Below are 23,618 nucleotides of genomic sequence, written 5' to 3' on the forward strand. Positions count from 1 at the left end.
CATTACAGCTTATAATGCCACTAATTAAACTGCAGGCTTCCATTGTTTCAGCTTCATCCTGTTTAGCAGGTAATAAATATCAAAGCTGGAATTTATAACAGTGCAGTAATAGGCTCCACTCAAATGTGTTGTTCATGTGTTTGATGTGCAAAAGACCAAAATAACACGATTAAAACCAAAACTACACAGGACGCATTAATTGTTTCTGCAGATGAAAGACCCCCCCCACACACACACACACACACACACACACACACCTTTTTTCACTGTCAAAATGCATCTGCTTATTAAAAATTCATCATCGCTGTCTGTTATGTATATTCACAGATCTCTGAAGGTGTCACAAACATGGCACTTAATCCACTGAAAGTAAAGTGCAGAACACTCTGGTGGAGAGGTGTCAAACATAAAGCCCGGGGGCCAAAATTGGCCCGCTGGACAGCTATGATAAAAGTGAAGGAGGACAAATTTTGCACTTTTAACTATATTTCCACGAGTTTTACAGTTTTTCCTACTGATAAAGAAGTAATAGATGAAAAGTCATGTTTTTTTTCCATTTCAGTTACAGTACAGTATTTATATATAACAAGGTTTTCATTGTTTGTTTAACATTTAACTATGTGAGAAATTGAAGCGGCGAGGCGAGGGCAGAGTGTACTGTAACTGGGAATGGGATGCTACAAAACTGAAGAACAAAGGTTCACGTGTAAGACAAATCCAGAAAAGAATACGGCTTCACTGTGACCCACCTCGCAGTGGTCTCTGTAGAGCGTCTGCAACTTCTTAATATCATTCATGTTGATGCGCTCAGGCAGAGGCTGGGTGCCCAAGTCAGGAGTTGGAAACGGAGGCAGGCTGTGAGACATATCTGCATAAATGTAGACAGGCGTCACTCATTTCACTCACACAGCAACAAGGAGTAATGACACATATGACATCAACTGCTTTATGGATACGTGCAGCTCATATGGTCTGCGTCACAGTGTCTGACATTTATCACCCAAGTTTAAAATCTATGTTCTAATAAAGCGAAGACGAAGCTATGACGTATTGTTATTGGAGATTATGTATCGGAATTTCAGGAGCGGGACCACGCCTCCAAACACGCTCTTTCCGGTTGTCATCTATATAGGTTCCCTCAGTTCTGCAAGCTGTTCATTCTCGTTTACGTGACCCTCCCTCCCTCCTTGTTCTCAATTCTTTAACTTAATTTCTATTTAGTGCATGGGGATCTGCTAGACTGTCACCAGTCCCCAAACCGCAGCTCAATTCATGTCCAAGCATCACCTTTACCTACTAAAACGCTGTCAAACCTAAAATGAGGACGTGGACCCAGCTAGTGAAATAAAAATAGCTAGTGCTAGCATTAAAGACTGTATCTGGAAAGAGAAGATAAGAGTTAAACCACCTTAAGCAGTTTCAGTGGGAGCGCCTGTGCTTACCTATGTACTGCTGGTGGTGTTGGCTCTGAGCAGCCACAGACTGCTCTGGAGTGCTGCTGCAGTGCTGCGAGCTCCCACACAGACTGTCAGACATGCTGTCCACCTTCTGCAGAGGCTTGAACCTGTGTAGACACAAGAGGGTGGAACGTGTACATTAGTGATTTTTGAAGGTCTGGGGAAGCACAATGAAAGAATCGGACACTGAGGAGCACACGCACACATCGCATTCGGTACAAAACCGAGACTGATTTATGCGGGTTTATTTCTGATTTAAGCGGCAACTATCCATCCATTCTCTTCCATTTATCCAGCGCCAGGTTGTGGGGGCAGCAGCCTATGCAGAGAAGCCCCGACCTTCCTCTACTTGGCCATCTCCACCAGCTTGTCAAGGGGAACACCAAGGCGTTCCCAGGCCAGATGAGAGATATAATCTCTCCAGGGTCTGCCCTGGGGCCTCCTCCCGGAACACTTCGCGCAGGAGGCACCCATGAGCCATCCCTGGAGCCAACCTGGCTCCTTTCAATGTGGAGGAGTAGCAGCACTAGTGTGAGCTCCTCCCAGGTGGCCAAACTTGTCACCCTATCTGTAAGTGAGAGGCCAGTCACCCTTCACAGAAAGCCCATTTCTGCCGCTTGTATCCACAATCTCGTTCTTTTGGTCACTACCCACAGCTCGTGACCACAGGTGAGGGTAGGGACGTAAATCGAGAGCTTCGCTTTTACACTCAGCTCTCTCTTCACCACGACGGACCGGTACAGCCTTCACAACCCTGCAGCCTGTGACAAAGGGCAGGCCAGGCAGAGTCCAACACCCACCGGAAACGAGTCCGACGTATTCCCGGCTATACGGACCAAGCTCTGGCAACAGTTTTATAAGGATCGAATGGCTCATAGCAACAGGCCTGGCAACCCATGCTCCCGAAGCACCTCCCACAGGACACTCCGAGGGACACGGTCGAATGCATTCTCCAAGTCCACAAAGCACATGTAGACTAAACTCCCACGCACCCTCAAGTGTAAAAATAGTTAGTCCAGCGTTCTGCGACCAGGACAAAAACTACATTGTTCCTTCTGTAGTCGGTGTTCAGCTACTGGACGGACTCTTCTTTCCAGCATCCTGGCATAGACTTTCCCAGGAAGGCTGAGGAGTGTGATCCCCCTAATGCTGAAGACCACCCTCCTATCCCCTTGTTAAAGATGGGAACCACCACCCCGGTCTGCCAATCCTGATCTTCACACAACATTATAGAGGCGTGTCAACCAAGACACCCCGACAACATCCAAAGCCTTCAGGAACTCAGGGCGACCCTCATCCACCCCAGTGGCCCTGTAGTTGTTTAGCTGCCTCAGTGCGTCGTCCCCAGTCTCTGCTTCCTCTACACAAGACACGACAGCAGCATTTAGGAGGTCCTCGAAGTGTTCCTTCCACCACTTGATAACAGCGGCAATGACATTTTTGTTTTTGAAATATGTTTTCTAAGTTCAGTGGGTGTGTCAGATAACCAAGACGTGCAGTGATCTATTATGTGCGGCATTAAAGAGTTTATTCCTGAGTGAGTTTCACTAAAAGAGGCTCATGGGTTTCCAGGACACACGGTGCATTATGCACACACTAGCAGCAGCGCTGTTCTTGTTTTTGGTTAAGCAAAAGGGAAATGAACATAGCCAACTGTCACAGGACTGATGTCAGTGAAGGTTTATTCAGAAACTAGTAAAAGTCATCACAGAGCCACAGAGATGTAAAGAAAGGACGCTACAGCAGGCAGACAGGGAGAAAAACCTGACCTCTGTTTCTGGTGGACTGGCTGCTGCCTCATGGCCATGTACTGGGTGTCCTCCTGCAGTCGGTTGAGCGGCGAGTCTGGCTTCACCCGGATGCCGTAGTAATGATACTTAGAGTTGCCTCTGGTGGATAGAGTGAGAAAAGCCAGAAACCAGTCATGAGAAGCCTTGCCATCAGTGTAATCACTATCATTAGCCCGGTCCATCAGCAGGTTACCAGTGCCTATAAGCATTAAGCATCATCAAATCTATAATGGTCATGTGATTACCGTCATCAGCATCTGCAACAACCTCTTCCTACCTGGTGCCGAGGCGGCGGGTCCTCAGGCCCATAAAGACTGAACGGATGAGTTTGCCGAAGGAGGCTGCGTTAACTGGGTCCAGTTTCTGCTCCTGACAGTGCCGCAAGTAGTGGTTATAGAGGGAGGACCGGGGCAGGCTAACTCCCTCCGCTGTCTCGTAGTTGTCCAGAAGCCATTGCAGCTAAAAATACACAGAAGACAAGTCACAAAAAATAAAAATAAAAATTAGCGCTATAGTCACCTGGTGAAGACACGTCACAAAACAGACAACACGCACACGGTAGCCTGTTTTAGTTTAGTGATATAAATACCAGAGACACCACTGCAGCCCCCCCCCCGTCTAACTGTATTCTTCAGAGAACATAAGCGACTACAGCATGACGAACAGTAACTAAGGAGAATGGCTGAAACTGAAGAAATAATCAGCAAAATTATGATTTGCAATATGCAATCCAATAAAATACATCAAAGTAAATTTATGCAAACAATATAGCAAAAAAAAAAAAATTATGTTAAGAGTGAAGGAATCTACACCACAAATGTCCTCATGCAGATAAAAACCTACCCAGAGATATTATGTGAATCTCATTCTTAAGCCTTATTACACCTGACGGGCAGGACGAAAGCTGCACTGTAATAAAATCTGAGTGTGTGTCTCGCTGTACTTAGAAGTGAAAATAACAGAAATATTTGGAAACATCAGTCGACTTAAGTACATGCAGACGCAGAGCATTAATGCACATGTACAAGATACATAACTGAGGAAAGAGTGATAGCAAATGCAAGTTCAGATAAAGAACATTAAGTGTGCGTGTCATTGAGACAGTGCAGAAGCAGATTAAGTAGCAGTGCGTTCATCTCAGCACACGAAGAGCACACAGCCCACAGATTCAGCCACGGCTTTCTTTCCTTTTTTTCCCCCTCACGTCCTTTTCAAAGAAAGTTCCTGGTTGACTTACATGGCTGTTGAGCAGGCTGCTTTTGTGACTTGCAATTCCTTCAGACTTTTGGAGGTTTTCAATCGCCATTTCAAGCTAAAGAAAGAAGAAGCATGCAAAAAAGAGAAAAAAAAGAAAGAAGTGGACACAGAAGGGGGAGGAGGCAAGAAGAGATTGAGAGACAGAAAAAGGGAACAGAAATAAGCAGGGGTATATGAAGAAAAAAAACAAACACACACACAAAAAGATAAAGGTAATAAGACTGTTAGCGAGCAGCCAGATCTCTGCATTTCTATTAAAATCAGTCAGTGTTGTAGCCAAATCTATTACTGGCTGACAAAAGCATGCAAATCAAGGGACTCATAGGGTTAAGCTGCTCAGTGAAGGTTTGCAGTCAGACACTCTAATGTATGCAAATAGGAACCACAAACAGGGGTCGCAGGTCAGCTTAAGGTTTTCAGCAACAGGTCAACAATGCCTACCACCCCGCAGTTTATCAAACGATGTAGCTGAAAAATATTTGAAGAGCTAAATGGCAGACAGAGTAAGCTGTGACTACGACTTAAGCAAAACCGTCAGTGTAGAAAAATACGCTGACATATTAGTCTCTCACTAGACAACGAAAAATAATGGAGTCCAACTGGCGGGCAAAGTGAACGACAAAACCAGGGACATTCTGTTGAGCTGTAGAAGAAAAATCAAGTCAAAAAAGACTTGGTAGTGCAGCCAAACTGGAGACAGAATAAAAGGAAAAAGAAACGGGCAGCGGTCCAAGGCTCCCGAGGGCTCTTGGCCAAATGGTAATGAGCCCCAAGGGTTGCTTTGTTTCGTAGGGCGCTCAAGTGCCTGTGAAAACCTCTGAAACAAGGCAGTGCTGAATTATTTAAGCCAATGTCCCGGTTCTGCGGGCTCACTGGCCTGCACCACTCTGTACGTTACTACAGAGCTAGGAGGCCCCGACTCAGGCTGCAGGTTCCTGGGAAACTGGGTGGTGAGTTAGGACACAGTCTATCTCAGGTAGTGATGAAACCTACCAAAACTATTATTTAGACCCCCCCCCAGACTCTTTCAGTCATTAAGTATTCATTTTTGCTTTGTTATTAATCCTGTTCGAGTTGGTAAACGTGCACCAGAATAACAGCACAGCGGGATGGCTGTTGCTCACCATAGCCGAGGAGGAACGCGACGAGTGCGATATGTGGTTGCGGCTTCCCTCCATATTTCCGCCGTGGATCAGGTAGGTGCTGCCGCTGGAGATGATGTGGCTGCTGCCCACGTCCATGGTGATGCCTACCATGCCATGAGTGGGCACGCCGCCGCTGGCAGAGGAGACCACCGTGGTAACATGACCTCCACCGGCCTGAGAGTCAAAGTAGGGCCCGCCACTGCTTTGCCCGTACAACTGTGCCTCGGGGTTGTAGGAGTAGGCTGTTCGGCTGCAGAGAGGCCACAGAAATTAAAGAACATTTGATTTTCAGCTCTGCCTGCAAAGAGGAATCTTTATGCAAACGCACGGGGAAACAACAACAACAACAGTATTGTTAATATACTACATAATTGTGTTGACATCGGCAAAAATTACCGAGGTCGTGCAAATATTTCGCTTTGCTAGAGTCATTAAATATCAAAGTGTGGGATAAAAGTCGTTTAGGCATCAGTTACCTTTAATGGCACTTTGATCTGAGAGATATTTGTTATAAAGTAGTCTGGACAATTATTTGTATTTTTCAGGCCCCTCTTCTGTGGAACCAGCTTCCAGTTTGGATTCAGGAGACAGACACTATCTCTACTTTCAAGATTAGGCTTCAAACTTTCCTTTTTGCTAAAGCATATAGTTAGGGCTGGACCAGGTGACCCTGAATCCTCCCTTAGTTATGCTGCAATAGACGTAGGCTGCCGGGGGATTCCCATGATGCATTGAGTTTTTCCTTTCCAGTCACCTTTCTTACTCACTATGTATTAATAGACCTCTCTGCATTGAATCATATCTGTTATTAACCTCTGTCTCTCTTCCGCAGCATGTCTTTATCCTGTCTTCCTTCTCTCACCCCAACCGGTCGCAGCAGATGGCCGCCCCTCCCTGAGCCTGGTTCTGCTGGAGGTTTCTTCCTGTTAAAAGGGAGTTTTTCCTTCCCACTGTTGCCAAAGTGCTGCTCATAGGGGGTCATATGATTGTTGGGTTTTTTTCTCTGTATCTATGAAGCGCCTTGAGATGACTTATGTTGTGATTTGGCGCTATATAAATAAAATTGAATTGAATTGAATTATTTGTCTTATTCCTTTTATCCTTTTATCCAGCCCCCCCCCCCATAATCCAAGATGACTCCACGTTTGAGATGGAGCCAAATACGTGCAGCGCTGTGTCTGTGTGAGTTAGAAAGCAGTCCTCCGGGTTCTTTCACTGACAGAGTCATTGTAGTAAATGTGTTTCAGTTTCACAATAAATCTTTGTCTGCATTTTTTTTTTTTAAAAATTTTTATTCCCCATTTGGAAAAAAATGCAGCACGACTCACATTGTTCCATTGGTATAAACCGCATCTCCACTGTCTCCAACATACTGGACCTGTGACGGGTAGACATGCTGCACCTGCTGCACCTACATGGAGATTACAGTACAATGAAAGCAGCGATCAGTGGAAACAGGCCTGAGAAGATTTCTTATTTATTTATCAGAACCAGCTGCAATCAAGTGGGCAACAGGAAAAAATAAGATAACGGCATAATTCTCTCATTGATGCAGTCTCCCACAAACCCATGGGAGAATGCATCAACACAACTTACATCCATGTCTGTCCACACACACATAGTAAACTGCATGAACTGAAGAGCATTAAATGACCTTTGACTACCAATTTTTAATCAGTTCCATCCTTGAGTTTAAGTGAACGTCTGTGCCAGAAACTAAAGGTGATCCTATCGCTTTTGCAAGAATGGAAGAAAATTAAATCACAGTGACATTGATACCTGACTGCTAAAATCAAATCAGTTCTTCGTGGAGTAAAGACTTGTGCCAAATTTGTGGAAATTCCCTCAAGGCATTCAAGACATATTCACAAAAAGCACCGTGCCGCTGACAGCTGTTGCAGGCATACAGACAGAGTAGATTAAAACATACACTTTGCATTCGGTGAAACAGTACGAGCGGATTTCAGCTCGAACCAATGAAGACATATCGCACATGTGGTTTCGCACAGAGTGAGCCACGATGTTGCAAAATGGAATGATAGCGTTCCTCCTTCAAGTCTTTGTTTATCTTGTGCAAATCTCCCACTTTACCTCTACCAAAGCACTCCACCACTCTTGACAGATGGTAAGCCGCGCTCCATCATCTTTTCGTTTATTCTACATCTCACAGATGTAGAAAATCTTTGGGCCAAGCACATCAAGCATTTTTCCAATTTTCTGTCCGGCATGTTCTTATGCCCATCTTAATCTTGTCCTTTCATATATTGCTTTTCCTCTCTGACTCTGCTCTAAATGTCGCCTTCCCTCTGTTGACAGTGTGAAGGCTGTTTTGTGGGTTTCGTTTAATGAAGCTGTCAGTCGAGGACCTGCAGTTTGCCCATTTCTTTAACTAGAGACTCTGATACTTGTCTTCTTGGCCAGATGTCCACTACAGCCTCCTACTTCACTTTCTCGAAAGCCAGCACAAAGATTTTCATCTCAACTCAAACAAATTTGAAATTCTAATCTAAAGATTAATAAGGTTTTTTGCATTAGAGCTCACTCTGTACAGTGGAACACAGGAGACACAGCTGCAGAAAATTAGACAGACATAGTTTAAAACAAAAAACTAATTACTGATTACATCCCATTTACAATGCTTCTAATTTTAAAGTCACGTAAATTAAGAAACTTTTCTTCCAAGAATGAGAACATTTCTAAGTGACCCTGAGGTTTTGAGTGCTAATGAATGATGCACTGAATGATAAAGATGAAGAGTCCTATTTGCGATCAGATGACCAATGGACAAATCACATTATAGTCTAGGATCCAGAGCTACACGTAAGCACAATGTAAGCATACATAGGCAACAGAAAAGCCAAGAAAAACACTGTCATCACCACACACACACATTCAAAACTTGTTCTTTTATCCAGCAGGACAAATAACAGTTTAAAATAACATTTTCATTTTAAAAGCCGCCAAGAGACATTTTATAGGTATACACATGTTATTCATGTATACAGCCAGTGGACCAGGCTCAGCCAGAGAAAGAAACTTTCACACACCCATGAGGAGCACAGCAAGAGGAGAAATGTGCTTAAAAACAAAAAACGGGCTGCCATGCTAGAGAGCGTTTAAATACACAAAGGTGGATCTGTTACCAATTTGGTTGTGTACTTCCTAGTTTGTTAACTGAAGACCAAAGCTGAAGCTCTTCGGACTAAATTTCATTATTATAAACATAAACTGTCACCTGAACAGGACCTGACGAATAACTAGTATTTGTAAACGACAAAACTAAGCCGTGGTCAAACAGGGGACACGGTCGCGTTACCAGTCTGGTATTCTGGATGTGCGAGTCATTTAAAATGTAATCTTCTTCCTACTTTATTGTAAGACTCCACAGGTCTTCAGCCGTCAAGTCAAGCGGTGTACATAATGTCAGAGCACAGTACAAGTAAGTACAGTACTGTGTACCTGCTGAGGGACCTGTTGAGCCCTGGGTACTGAAAGCTGCTGTACTTGTCCTCCCTTCTGAGCTGAGCCTGTGGCTTGAACCAGCACTCTCTGTGTGAATACGAGACATAACTGAATTACATAGATGGGCATTTAAAATTCATACAAACGCATTATTCTAAACATGCAACAGTCAACACAATAACAAACATCTTCATCTATAAATGTCAGGTTTACATCTCTTTTTAATACAGGTTTTGAATATAAAGTAGCAACGATAGCAATAGACAGACATAAAAACAACACGACAGAAATTTCGACTGTCATTTGCGCTTGCGCTGATAATTCTCATTTATCTGCAGCCTCGAAACATTAGCAAATTTGATGTACTGGTCTGGCAAGACAGAGAGAACTCATGGCAGAAGCTAATAATGTAAATTGATACGAGAGGCATCTGTTGGCAGAGTGGACGGTAGCGGCTTTATTTGCTGACAAGTTACAAATTGGAACCACAATTTAAAAATACATTCTTATTTATTGCCGGTGCTGCTGGACAGGGCAGGGTTTAACCTGCTGTGTTAGGGTGGGCTTTTAGAAATAATACGTGGGCAAAGCAGGACGTCGCTGTAGTCTCAGTCAAGAGACAAACCGTGCCAGTCCTCATCAGATTTTTGTCATACAATTCCTGATGAAATGAGCTTAAAGCACTTAAGTTAAAATAGCATTTAGAGCACTAAACTCCTCCTTTCTGTGCACCAGTTAGAGCAAGTTATTTGTCTGAGTGTGTGATTTTTCATGGGCAGTGTAACCGTGTGCGCGAGCAGACAGGTCTGCCTGCTGCAGCTCTCTGCGCTGCACACCCAATCAGAAGTTATAAAAGGGATCTTCTATGCTATATTTCCATTGGCATTCCATGTAACGTTAGCTCCTGGCTTGGCCTGGTTTCCAAAATAACTTCTCCCTTATACTTAACATTTGGAAAGAGATGGCACGGAACAGTTAAGTCATGACAGACTTTGTCCTATCATCACAGTAGCAGCAGGGTAGATATATTATCCTACCTGCTGAGAGGCTGGGACAGGCTGTACCACCGGAGCCTGGGCTGATGATGACGTCCGCAGCGCTGCCACGCTGGTCGTGGTTTCTGACCCTCCCTCGGAGTTCTGCATGCTGGGAAGCATTAAGGAGAATCAGAAAAGACATCACCAGAAGTCATTTTCTACCAGACTGAAGAAATACCCTTCCAGGTAAAATTTAAAAAAAGAACTTTGAAAGAATATAATATGAGCACCTTAGTAAATAAACACTCTTACATCCCATCCCTACTCTTGTGGAGCCACCCGGGGGGGGGGGGGGGGGTTTCTAGCTTTACCAAATCAAGCTGAGTCACTACAGCACTCAGAACCCTAGAGGCTGCCCACCTTTAGTTTTAATCAAAGACAAGATCAATAGGCCAACAGTATTACTGACACACATCGTCCTGCTGACAGAGGAGACCCAGGAGGAAAAATTACAGTAGAGGAGTTGAAGTTACCAACAGGACTGAAGTGCTTCGTGGGGACCAAACCCATTGCCACTACTCTGCTTTCGACTGGGTGACAATGTGCACAGCATAGCAAAGGGGAGCTAAAAATGGAGTGACACAAAGGCTCTCTTTAAAAAAAAAAAAAAAAAAAAAAAGGACAGAGCAAGAGCGGGAGCAACAAGGCAGGGACAAGAGAAGAATGGGAGGGGGGGGTAAAAAAAAAGCCCCAAAAGAGAAAAATGATGGGGGGAAAAGATGAAAATAGCAGTGGGGTTCGAGCCCCTGCCAGGGTCCTGATGATATCCAGTGTTTGTTTCAAGCAAGAGCTGATCTCTGAGGGCTCCAATAATCCAGCTGATATGAGGAAATTCCTCAATGCTTTGTAAACGTTTGTCGGTTGCTATGGTGAGGAATCTGTGCCCCCCCTCAGCTCCCTCCCCACAAACTCACCCTGACTCCCACCCCCACGCCTTCATGTTCACTCCTATTTTAGCCCCCTTATAAAGCTTCTGCACAGGAACTTTCGAGTACAACCACAAAGAGAGTAGGGGGAGGATGATTTGAATAAAGGAGAGGGAGATACGGGGGGGCTGAACTGAAGAGCAGGCTTTAATTTAAAGGCAGAAAATGTGGGGTAGCAGGAAAAGTCAGTAGGGGAACAAGTAGGTAGTGTTCAGATAGAGTGTTATAGCCAAGGGCCGCAAGACACAACCTGCTCTAGACATGCTGCGATTAGTCATAACACACAGCGTGCGCAACAACGTTATTTTAATTCACTTGAAGAGACCTGACAAAAACCACTCTGTCTGCAGTAATCTGCACACTGAGTCATTAGTGCAGCCACACACGTGTCTTGGCTTTCTCAACGCTTAACTTTCAGGTAAGTCAAAAGACTTCGACTAGTAACTAAGGGGTTGTAAGTGTGCCTTAGAGATTAAACACAAATTTCAAAACCAAACTTGAACTTTTCTGTGGACGTGCCAAAGAAAAAAAACATTTGGAAAAACTAGCAACGCGAGAGCAAAAACCTGGATCAGTGACACTGTTGATGGCAACGAGGAACAAATACATTTAACTAAAAAAAACATGAATATCACAGATACACAATCTCCACCACGCAAAGCCGTGACATTAAAAACACAGACCATAAGGATAAATGCTTCACTACAAAATGATAACTAGAAACAGTAAATCTCCAGCAGACCAGCTAAGGACTGTATCGCACAACGCCTGGCACTGTCCCTCATAAGTACTTGATCAAATGTTAATTACAGCATTTAGAGCTTACGGTTCTTTCACTCTGTAAGCTATTTTAATGCACTTTTAAAAACCATGAAGGAAACATAACTTTGTTTAAGATGCAACACTTATTAATAACACACAAAAACCCCAGAAAACAAACACAAAAATCCATCATAAACAAAAATAGACTTTTTAACTGTTACTTCTCAGGTTTTGGACACCGAATGTAACTTGGCAACATGTAGAGTTTGGGGGATAGAATACCTTTATGATAACAGATATGGGTGTGCCACTAGTGACAACTTCCATGTGTGCCAGAGGCAAAGACAGTGTTCTGCTTACATGACTAACAGACTAAGCGTAGGAGGCCTATGTTGAAATTCCTGATGTGTGTCAATCACAACTGAAACACCAACCTAATCCTAAGTGTTGTATGAGTCTTTCTTTTGGGGGCATGCTTCTGACTCAGACAGAGACATTGTCCTTTAAAATATTTGAAACATGTAAAAGGACCAAATGTGAACAAATGACAAGAATCTATTATTAAAGAGCACCAACGGGAAGCAAGACAAACCTCAGGAGCTTCTTTATGCCATTAATGAGTGGACGGCACAGCAAGGTGGTGAGCAAAACAAGAAAAGGATCATTGACCTGCGTGTTTTTGTCTATGAAGGTGCTGACTTAAATTAGATAAGGTAAACTGCGCTCAAATATTTTTTTTAAAAATTAAAAAGAAAAAAAAATCACTGAGTTGGTGGGAAAGGAGAAAGTCTGTGGCTCAGAGGAGTCTGTTTAGCGTTCGAAGAAGGTTAAAAGCCACACAAAATCCCCACCAGCAGCTCTGAAAGGCACAAAGGTAGAGCCCAGCAGGAGGGCCAGCTCGCTGCTGCAAACCCACTACTTATGATGGGCTACGGTCAGATCTTTATGCCTCCTACTCAGAGACAACTTCACACAAAAAGTCTGTTTTCATGTCAGGTCTGCAAGCCTGGTTTATTTCAAGCAAAGCCCAGATAAGCACTTTACAACATTACACAAAGAATCCCTGCTTTCAGGAGATACCAGAGTTTTAAAAGCTATACAGAAATAACAAAAGTCACATGTTAGGAACCCTGGAGGCCTCCCAAACTGTCATTAATAATCAGGCCTATATTGCCAACAAAATTTAAACATCTGTCAGTGACAGATCTAACTTACACAGGGCTCAATCAGAGAAAAACACATACAGATGTTCAATTAAAAGCAGGAGCCCGCAGTCTTGGCTCATGTTTGCACTGGCCCACATTGTTTGCAGAGCAACAACGGTTGCTAGTGGCAACACCGTCCACTCCCGTTTCCAGGAGCCTGTTGCTACGCAACCAACAGAATACTTCCCAAACCAAACAATGCCATCCCCCACCTGATCCTTCTATCTCACGCTAAGTAGAAACTTACAACAATAAATAGTGTGTATGCTATTAATTTCAGACGGCAGGGGACATGGAGGCAGAGTTATTTCTGTGCTGCAGTCATAGAAAAATGTACAGACTTTATGCTGGTTAGGATTAGGTTGACTGCGACATGACAAAGTGCTGTTTTCTGAAAACACTCGGTGGTCAAAAGGAGGAGGGCATGTTTAGGCCGTCGAGGAGACAGGAGTCCATTCGTCAGGGTTAGCTTTACACTCATGGCACCCAAAAACAACACATCCAAACCACGCTCAGTCTTTGTCCAGGCAGATGACAGTAAACAGCTTGAACCGAGCAAAACTTTTTCCAACTCGGTGGAAGAGAAAATACAGCATAAGTAACACTTGTTGTGTTTGAAACGGAGGATATTTGTACAACCCTGCATTACCTCTCTACATCTCTCCAGAATGAGCAACAGGTCTCTCTCAGGGCTTTTAACATACACTCCCCCAATTTGGGGACTCATTTAGTCAGCGACATCATTTCAAGCAAATTCATTACAATCTGTGGCTTTGAAAAAGAAAGCATTGAGCTTTTCTTTGATTTCATTAAAAGAACTTATAAGATCACACAGGCACACGCGCTCGCACAAAGAGCGAATTAAGATATGATAAGAGATTTCCACAACAGAGGCTGTTCTTCAAGCCTGTCTCATTAATTCATGGCTAATCCAATCAAAGCAGCTCTTGGGGTCTGCAGATGGCAGAGTTTAGGGAGAGCTGGGAGGGGGCGGGTGGGCGAAAGAGAACGAGAGACCGAGTGAGAGAGGGAAGGAAAAGAAAAAAGGAGGCACCGGCCACTATCTCTGATGCAAGCACACTCCTCCCCTCCCTAGCTCGCACCTCCCCGCCTCTGGTCATCAGTGCAACCTGTCCACTCCGTCACCATGTGTGCTGCAGGCATGACAGCCACAGAGAGAAAGATCAAACTGTTGCCATGGAGACTGTGTGTGTTCGCCTATGCATTACACTCACAACTTCCTCCCCGACGCCATACCTCTTCTAACCCTTTCCAGATTTCCATGCCCCCGCCCGAGCCTTTTATCCTTGCCATTTAACATCTGAAGATTAAGGCTGAGGATCTGAAAATGGCACATTTTCAACAAAAGTTCAACTGAAAGAAAGCAACACAAGACAGGGAAGCGGAGCGAGACAGTCACAACTGGGAAATGTAATCAGAGTACCCTCTCGTGTGTGGGCGCCTCTTTCCTTCGAGAGAATTTAGCTAATGTGTTTCAAGGCTGCCACACCGATAACACAAAGAAGGGAAGTTTACTCGAGTCACCTGGCTGCTTAAGAGCAAAGGAGGCTAATGACTACAGAGTAGAATCTTCAATAATACCAGTTTCACTCATGTAACAGCAAGACTTAAATCACATCCTCCTGTCAGGCCTGCAAAATGCTTTCATTTTGTCAAATTATAGAAAACATGAGAAGCTACAGCTGTATTTTAGAAGCTTTTTTTATTATAATGCCATTTTGTCATTGAGATGCAATATTAAAAATCTATAGATACACTACAAAAATCGATTCATGTTTTCAGTTCTGGTTTTTTAAGGAGGAACTGGAAAAAGGTGACATATCCTAATGCTTAAGTTGGTCGTGGATTTTCACCTTCTCTGTAGCTACACTAAAATACACAAATCTGGTTTTAGGTATTCTGTTATAACAGGTGTGTTTCAAACCCGTGCACTTCCTTTTTTTCCTTCAGGGAAGCACATTCTCTGAAGATTACCTCAGGTGCTGGCAGCAAGCTTTCTCAATCTTGACCGATGAACCTGAGATAAGCCTCATGTTTCACTTGAGCAGTCTACCTTCTTGGCAAGCGTTTGCGCCATAGAGATCTGACACCAAGAATCATCGTACTGTATGTACGCGGGGCACTACTTGATACGAAATAATGAGTCATCAGTTAATGCTTTAAATCTGAGACAGATCCAAGTGTCTGTTGTTTATGTAGTGAATACTACACCAGGCTGAGTGCTTGCCATCAAAACACAGATTTAAGTGTTTAACGCATCCTTTGCCTTCTACACATCTACACATGACTAACACATGGCAAACAAACAAGAACAATTTCAGTGCACTTTGGCCCTCGATTCTCCAGGTCGTGACCTGTTTCGCCAGTCTTCCAAACGGCTCCAGAATGCCCCAGGTTTAATCTGGGCAGAGATCGGCAGATTGAGGTGGTCATTTCATTCACTATATTTTCTATACTCACCATTCAGTGACTCTTAGTGTCCTACGAATAGGGTCATTGTTATCCTGGTGGAGAACACTCCCCCACAGGACAAAAATGTTTCATCACAGGATAAAGGTGATCACTCAGAACAGCTTTGTATTGACTCACAGTGACTCAGAGGTGGAGTGAAACCAACCTGTGCCGGGTTACTTCCACACACAACAACAAAATAAAGCCACCGAAGCCCCTCACGCTAAGGGTTTTTCCTTTCATTTGTCAGCTCTTTGGTATAAGTACTATACATACAGCATATGTAGACAGGTGTACTTTGCATGCAACAGTTTGTGCCAGACTACTGGTTACAGATAATAATCAGTTTTGTAACGGTACAGTTGCCACATACCAATATAATTAAATGATTTCAATGTAAATTAATTTAAACTGCTTGTCCATCAACACTGGACAACTTACTTAAATTGTATGGTAAACACAGAACAAACAGTCAAACTAACACACTGCTAGGCCTGCTGCCCTACCTTACAATCTGCAGCGCTCTTCTGTCAGAAAACACGATACCACCAGCACTGAAAAATCCAAGACTAACATTTGCTCTCCATTTAAGATAAAGAGTAGAAAAGGGTCTTCTAAGATAAATAATGAGATCGCACTGTAAAAAAACATCTACCACTTAACAGAATCAAGAATGCTTCCACCAATGAATGCTCTGCAATCGTTGCCCATTAAATCTTATCATGTAAATGCTTCTAAAAAGCATTTCTGCCTAAAAATACTGTTTGAAGGCCTCTCAATCAAAAAGACTACCGTTAGTCTTGGTTCTGGTTGTTACTTTGTAGCAGGTTTGCACTAACAGAACATGTTCTCTTTTATTCAAATAAATATCCCTTAACAAATTAGCACTAAAAAAACCAAAAAAAAAAAACAGGAAAAGTGGGGAGTGAATGGGGGGGGGGGGTCTGCTACTATTCTGACTCAAAGGAAGGTGGGGGGGCAGTCTTTGTAATGCAAATGTGACTGCCTTGTCTGCTGTTTGCGGCAGGAAATTTAATTACCAGTGTTGTAGCTACGATACAAACAGGTGGAATGCTAAGAATGCCGCTGATGACACACACACACACACACACACACACACACACACACACACACACACACACACACACACACACACACACACACACACACAGAAAAACATTTCATTTCACAACGAGTTTCAACTTGCTGTCACCACACGAGGGCCAATCAGTGGCAGCATTTTTCAGTGTGGGATTTGTTTCTTCGTATCCTAGCAGCACAAGTCTCCACTGATTTCCAACATCTTTACAGCTGGAAGACTTGATGCAAGTCAAGAGGATACTTAAAACAATTTTCCCTATCAACAAATCTTATAAAACAGTAATGGCAGCACATCAGTTAAAATGAAAAGCCCTTAACAAATAAATGAATTATGGCGCTTATGAAATTAAAACATTTCATGTGTACAAATGGCACTATTAATTTCCACTTAACAAGCCCCGCGAGGCATTTGTTTCTTAGTTCTTCTGCTTCGCTCTGTGATATCCTGACATGCTTTTGACTGCAGTTATGGGACAAGCCATTAAAAGTGGTGTTAAAAACAGGGGGGAAAAAAAATCAGACAGTGATAGGTTTCGAAAGCCAAACAGTTCACTTATCACACTGGGAGGTAAATGTAAGTCTGCAGGAATACGATCAACTGTAAACAGCACCAGCAAAACTCACAGTAGTGGTCGGGTCAGTGTCTGTATCTGAAGCTAGCTATTGGATTGAGAACTCCTCCCTGGGGCAGCATTGGGGCCTCATTAAGATGGGCTAAATACAGCATGAGCAAGCACACGCACACACCACATACACAGGGAGAGAAAGAACATGTGACTTAAAGCTGTGTCAGGTCACCCCCCTGCTCAAGAGACCACTGCAGCTGTCCTATTGATAGCTGAACTGTACTACAAACACTCAAAATGGCACACAGGCAACAGTGGACACTGCAAAAAAATAAATAAATCATACACGCAAGTCCGGACATGGCTTAAATTAAGGCTATGAGAGACGAAGGAAAGCCTAAAAAAGAAACATTAATATCTCTAAATCACACCCCAATGTAACACTTACGGTTAGCGATCTCAGGGTGAAGGCAATGTCAATAAAGCCAAGTGTGGTCACTGAAATTCAGGATAAAGACAGATGGCAAAGTAAACTACATCAGAAATTAAAGCAACATGCTAATTAATAATTTCCACACTTTACAAGCTGTGCAGTAAACAATTCCCAAATAGCTCTCTAACCCCCAGCTGCTCTCCACTTTAATTCTCTTTGCTGACCTGCCTCTGTAGGCTGAAGCTATGCACTCCTACCACAAAGAGGGGGATGAAAATAACCCGATTAAAAACACTGACTTTTAAAAGAATAACACTTCACCCCCCTCCCCCGGCATGCTCCAACCCCTTTCTTTCCACGACTTGGGTGTATTTGTATATCAAGTTGCCATGTAAACATAACAGTGTCATGCTCAATTGGGGGGGACACGCACGGTTTCAGCGCAGTCATTTATTTATTTTCGTTGTAGTTGTGGGAAGTTGTCTGACCAATCAAACATAAGCTTCCCTCTCTGACACACAGTCCGAAACAAGTTCATGCACACGTGGTTCATGAACATTATACTTTAACATACCTCTTTTTGACCTAAAGAAACAAGATATTGGTTAGTCACTCAATCATTCAGCTCAACTTTCCAAAATGAATTCTTCATCCAAGGATTTTGTGTGTGTGTTGCCAAGTTTATGGATCATTGCAAAGAGGGCATCAATTAGTGAAATTTTCATGGTGCAAAGATGCTTCCTGATGCTTCAATAGCAAACACTACAAATGACCGAGCACCTGACAACTGTCTCGGAAAAGACAGTTCGTTAGAATTAATGTACCTCGTGGGACAGGAAGAAACACAATCCCAAAAGCGGGGGGACATCTTTGGTGTGCAAAGACCTGGAAAACCAGTTACAGACACAATCTAAAACTACTGAAAATCTCTTGCTTCCTTTGTTTCCTTTAAATGCTACAGCACAGATTGATATGCACCTTCGGCTCTGCAGAGGGATCAAACAGCAACCCTAGCGAGACCTTCTGCTTGAACAAAGAGGCAGTGGCACTAGGAACACCTTGGCCATTAGCACACAATGTGCTTCTGAATCTGATCAGTAAATAAGGCATTGTCAAAACGGGGGGGGGGTGTACTCCAAATTTAAGAGTGGGGAATAGGTCGACTACATAAATCTAGTCATTATAAAATGCATAGCGGTATATCGCATGCACTGCTTTAAAAGCACGCAGAAAACAGCAAATTCAACGCTTAGTTTCTCATCCAAGACAGCTACATAAAAGAACCATCATAGCACCACCTAGCTGTAATATACCCCCTTATTCAAGCCATTTCTCAAACATCACAACTTTTTCTACTGAAGTTATATTTTGGTATCAGAGGTCACAGAGTTTGATTCATGACGTGATTTAGTAGTGGGAAAAACCAGGGGAAGCGTCAGAATTTGGTGTAGTAACCCCGCCGGCAGAAGTTGATCAGTGGTTAAATGTTCGATATTTTTCATTGCTTTTAAGAGAAAACTTGCGAGTGAAAAGTGCTACGAAAGAGCTGCCAAGCTCCCGGAAGAAATAAAAGTTGTCACGGTGAGAAGATGCACGCAGCGGACGTTGGTTACGGTTAGAGCAACATAACATAACTGCCGCTCGTGCTAAAGGCTAGCTAGCTAGCCTTTCCACCTGCTTGAATCCGATTCTGGGAACGACGAAGTTTGCCCGTGCTGTGGCGAACAACACACAGCCGCCGTCAACAACGCCACACGAACTAACGAGAGAACTTGCACTCATGGCTGCTGGTCGTCCAAATTAGCATTAGCTGTAGCTTTGAGCGGTAGCTTCACCATCCATCCCGCTGATACTGAGCTGGAAGTGCGTTCAAACCTCGCAGCACACGGTACAACGTAGCAACAAGTGTAAAGTGATGCTGAATCGATTTGGAGTTGAAGTAACGATGACACGGAGTATAATGTTAAAGGCAGAGTGTAAAACAAATTAAGTAGGATAAAAGGAACGGATCCCGGGCTAAAGGCTGTCGCCTGCAACTGGTAAATGTCAGTCAAATGAAGAGTGGAAAACCGTTCTCAACTTGGGGCGGATACCACAAAAGAAGGGAAAGTTGTGTTGTAAATAATCCAGACCCCTGCTAACACGTTCGACCTCGAACTTAGGATTCATTTAGTTTCTAAATTCTACAAACGTATAGTCACCTTTGCCTTGAGAAAAGTTGTGCCCTCTCTCTTTCCACTCTCTCCCTCTCGCTCGGTGACTTCCAGATGCTGCAGCCGCTGTTGCTGAGTGTTGCGCCCGTTGGTAAGTAACTGTCTCCACGGCTACAGTCACTATAGCGCGACGGGGTCTCGAGGCAACTGTTGCTACCCTCAAAAGCCTACGTCAGGGCCCTCACTATCCAAGGGAGGGGCCAAAGAGACGTGTTCCGCCCAGTTAAATAAAGCTGTAAATTCATATTGAACCACTGGGAGGTGGTCTTGGCTCAGGAGGTGGACAAGTATGGAAGACCGAAGATGCCGTGGTATAAAATAAGGGTGAAAAAGGAGTCAATAAATTAATTACAAAAATGAAATAAAAATACATTAAATGCTTCAAAATGTAATTAATTTAATTTTCTGCTTATATTCCCAAACTATTTTTTTGCTATACTTTTTAACCTTTTATAAGATTTGTAATTTTAAAAAAGAGTTTCTGAAAATAACAGGATCAAACAGAAGTGTTACGAAGTGGGAACCTTTCCACACTGTTACACTGACTGTGTTTCAGCTCATTCAGGGCTGTTGTAATGGTGACGCTGGAGTAGAGTGAAGGTGGATGAAATGAAATACCTGGGGTCAACCATCCAAAAACAACGGACAGAGAATACAGGCTGGGTGGAGTGGGTGGAGATGAGTGTCAGGGGTGATTCGTAACAGAAGAATAGAAGAAAGAGTGAAATGGCAGGTTTACAACAGGGGTCGGCAACCCTGGGGACGGGTTAACTGATGGCACGACCATAGCTGGATTGGCCATCGGGCATACCGGATGGTGATTTTTCGTTTTTATGGGCCGATGATTTATTTATTTATTTATTTATTTGTAACGGTATAAACACTGAAAGGTGGTGGATTGGCCAGATGCTGGTCGATGTGTAAAAATAAGTCAGTTGTTTGGTGGTGGCTAGGGCTGGGCTATATCATACCATTCACGGTAATACCGGTGTAATGTTGGGCAATGATAAGAAAATGAAATATCGCGATAGAATATGGGTAAAACGCGCATGCGCGGTGTCTTTGTTTACATACACATGGCTGTGACGGAAAATGAGAAAGGCGAAAGCAGATCGTTGAATGAAACCATGAACCAGAACTGGTTTGTAAAAATGCTGCAGCTTCACTGGTGTGGAACTGGTTTAGCTTTCATCCGTCAGATACACAACAAAGCACTATTTTTGGTAGCGCATGCTAGCGGGCCGTCGTTATTACCGTATTTTTTGGAAAATACGGCGCACTTAAAATCAATCCTTTGATTTTTCTGAAAATCGACAGAGCCCCTTATAATCCCGTGTGCCTTATGTATGAACTCTGGTTGTGTTTACTGACCTCGAAACGATTTTATGTACACGGCGCTCAAAAATCTGTTAAATGTTTCAGTACGACTTTGCTTAGCTACGAAGCCGCACCGCTTGATGGATTGTCGGAGCATTACGGCTATCGTAGGCGGAGCCTCGCGGAGTGATACTGTGCTTCAACATAATGTTACCATACTGTGTGTGTATAACCTCTTTAAGTTTTGTGCATATTATACATGGTTATGCTGAGGATATGTCGGCCAGTTTCCACTGGAAATGCCTTTTGGTTAAACTGTCAGCGAGGAATTTGCATTTGCACTGTTAAATTTTTTTATATAACTTAAAAAGCTGCTTGTGTAAGTGAAAATACATTGATGGGGTTTTTTTTGCACTAATAAAGTTGAGGAGTTGTAAAGTATTTTGTCTAGTGTCAATTATATCGTCAGTTATATCTTATCGCAAATTTTCAAATGTATATCGTGATAAATATTTTTGGTCATATTGCCCTGCTCTAGTGGTGGCTATGGCGGAGCTTCCACAGAGGCAACAGGTGGATGAGGGGAAAGTGGAGGCAGGAGAGACCCGAGGCGGGCGCCGGTCCAAGTATCAGGTGAACTGAACTTCAGGTAAGAAGTTATGACCTGCAGTCTATCAGGGTCAGATATAAACCAAGTTTAGATGGAGTTTATTTTTGTTAGGCTGACTTTTTCGTACTGCGTATTAGCTAGCATGACGGGTTTCCATACAGCTGGGTGGGTGCTATGATGTTACTGATGGTGAACTTTATTTTATTCATAAGGTTAGTTAGTAAAGTTTCCAACCGTCCCCTAAAAAACGGAATCGTTCCGCATTCAGAGAAAATATTACGCGTTTCGTGTTGAGCTGAGAAGGAACACAGTTTGTCCAGGACTTCAGCTAGAATGAAAAAGACACAAAGCTGGATTTATTCTGTCTTTGCTGCACAGCTGCCTCTTCTCTCATTCTCTCACCCTCCCTCTCCTGTTGCTACTTCAATCATGAAACTGATCAATGATCAGCTGATCGTCTCTCTTGTTTGTTTATCGCCCACTTTGCCAGCGGTTGTCGCGCTAAACAACAGCAGCACGTTTAAGCTTGATCAGCTGTTGTTAGAATTTATTTAATATTAATTTCTAGTATCAGCTGATGTTTGCTGGAGCCACAGCTGTAAAGCTGCTGGTCATGATATCGGTTTGGTTTGGTGAGAGGGAAACATGAAGATGAAACCAGGAGATGTCCTTACTGGATCATCAGAGCTGAACAGGTGATGGAGAAACAGGTTTACCCTTTAGGTGACATGAATGAGTTGAAGTTATGAACTGTTTCTGAGAGACAAATAACACCAGGATCCTTTTCTAAGTAGCTGACAGCTGGTAACTGTGCAGGGGCGGGTCTAGCAAAGTTTTGCCAGGGGGCAGGTAGGGCATTAACAGGGAGAGGGGGGCACAAAGAAATACTTTTCTTTCTTATTCTCATTTAAAATGTCTCGTTTTTATTAAATAATTATCTGAATTTTACAACCAAAGTTTTTACCTGATGTACAATGTATAGAAATCATACATATACCAACAAGACTGTACATCACTGTCACAGCAGCGTCTGTTTTCATTCAAAGGCTTTATGGCTTTAATACCTGGGGGGCCGGTCTCTAGTCAAAATGCCCGGGCAGATGTTTTGTCCCAGTCCAGCCCTGGGCACGACACACAGTGAGTTAATCTGAGAAGGTGCATTAAAAAATAAATGGCCGGGCCAGCGGTGCACATCGCAGATTAGCTCACATACACACATTAGTTGTGCCGCTTCTTAATGACGGCATCTTAGCTAACAACCCCAACTACCAGACTCAACTTGTAATTGGCTAAAAATCACTTCGCCTACCGGTGAGAGGGACGTTGCTAGCTGGCAGTTTTTTCAAGCGATGTTGAAATTCCCACATTCCAACACTTCAAATGCTTCAGCATCTGTCGGCTCAGCGCAGCATCAGCACCGCTGAAACACACGGATACATCCGTAGACTCGAGGCAGAATTCACAATGCGTTTTCAGGACTTTCAGGCGTTTGGACCAATGTTTTCTTTTCTGATCAAACCAGAAGCTTTAATAAGCAGCTGGTTGTCTCACATTAACTGGCTGAGTTAATGCCAGTTAATGCGACATCGAAACGCAGCTGATTGAACTGAACAGCTCGACTCTGTGGGGTCAAAGTTTGCAGAACTACGAGCGCAGCTGGACTCCACAGCTGTGCGTGTTCATGGAGCTGCATGTTCACCTGCTGGACGTCACTACCTGACAGGTTTAACTGTCTTCAGAACATTGCAGAGGCCTTATTGACAGTATTTGGCTCTACATGTCTGTCTGTGCAGGTTTTCTCTCACATGAGTCCTGAGGCAGCCTCTGAATGCTGGACACTCGGAGACCTGTGTCTCTGAGTGGGA

At 43.5% G+C, this 23,618-nt stretch overlaps 1 protein-coding gene across 4 annotated transcripts in view; it reads right to left on the reverse strand.

The window, feature by feature from the left end:
- rfx2 (regulatory factor X, 2 (influences HLA class II expression)) overlaps positions 1 to 20,000 on the reverse strand; it is a 32,468-nt gene extending 12,468 nt beyond the window's left edge. For 2 of the 4 annotated variants that reach the window (XM_026147934.2, XM_080291704.1), the window contains exons 1-10: positions 19,815 to 20,000; positions 10,149 to 10,257; positions 9,109 to 9,198; positions 6,978 to 7,060; positions 5,629 to 5,899; positions 4,485 to 4,559; positions 3,525 to 3,706; positions 3,227 to 3,346; positions 1,443 to 1,564; positions 750 to 868 (exon numbers count right to left, since the gene is read on the reverse strand). In XM_026147934.2, the coding sequence (XP_026003719.1) occupies positions 750 to 868; positions 1,443 to 1,564; positions 3,227 to 3,346; positions 3,525 to 3,706; positions 4,485 to 4,559; positions 5,629 to 5,899; positions 6,978 to 7,060; positions 9,109 to 9,198; positions 10,149 to 10,256 (1,170 nt within the window). In that variant the 5' untranslated portion in view covers position 10,257; positions 19,815 to 20,000. The remainder of the gene's footprint in view (positions 1 to 749; positions 869 to 1,442; positions 1,565 to 3,226; positions 3,347 to 3,524; positions 3,707 to 4,484; positions 4,560 to 5,628; positions 5,900 to 6,977; positions 7,061 to 9,108; positions 9,199 to 10,148; positions 10,258 to 19,814) is intronic. The other 2 variants (XM_080291703.1, XM_026147937.2) reach the window with 2 other exon arrangements.
- Positions 20,001 to 23,618: the final 3,618 nt, after the last annotated feature.

Source organism: Astatotilapia calliptera, chromosome 17 (assembly GCF_964374335.1).
Source record: "Astatotilapia calliptera chromosome 17, fAstCal68.1, whole genome shotgun sequence".
Classification (NCBI taxonomy): Eukaryota; Metazoa; Chordata; class Actinopteri; order Cichliformes; family Cichlidae; genus Astatotilapia; species Astatotilapia calliptera.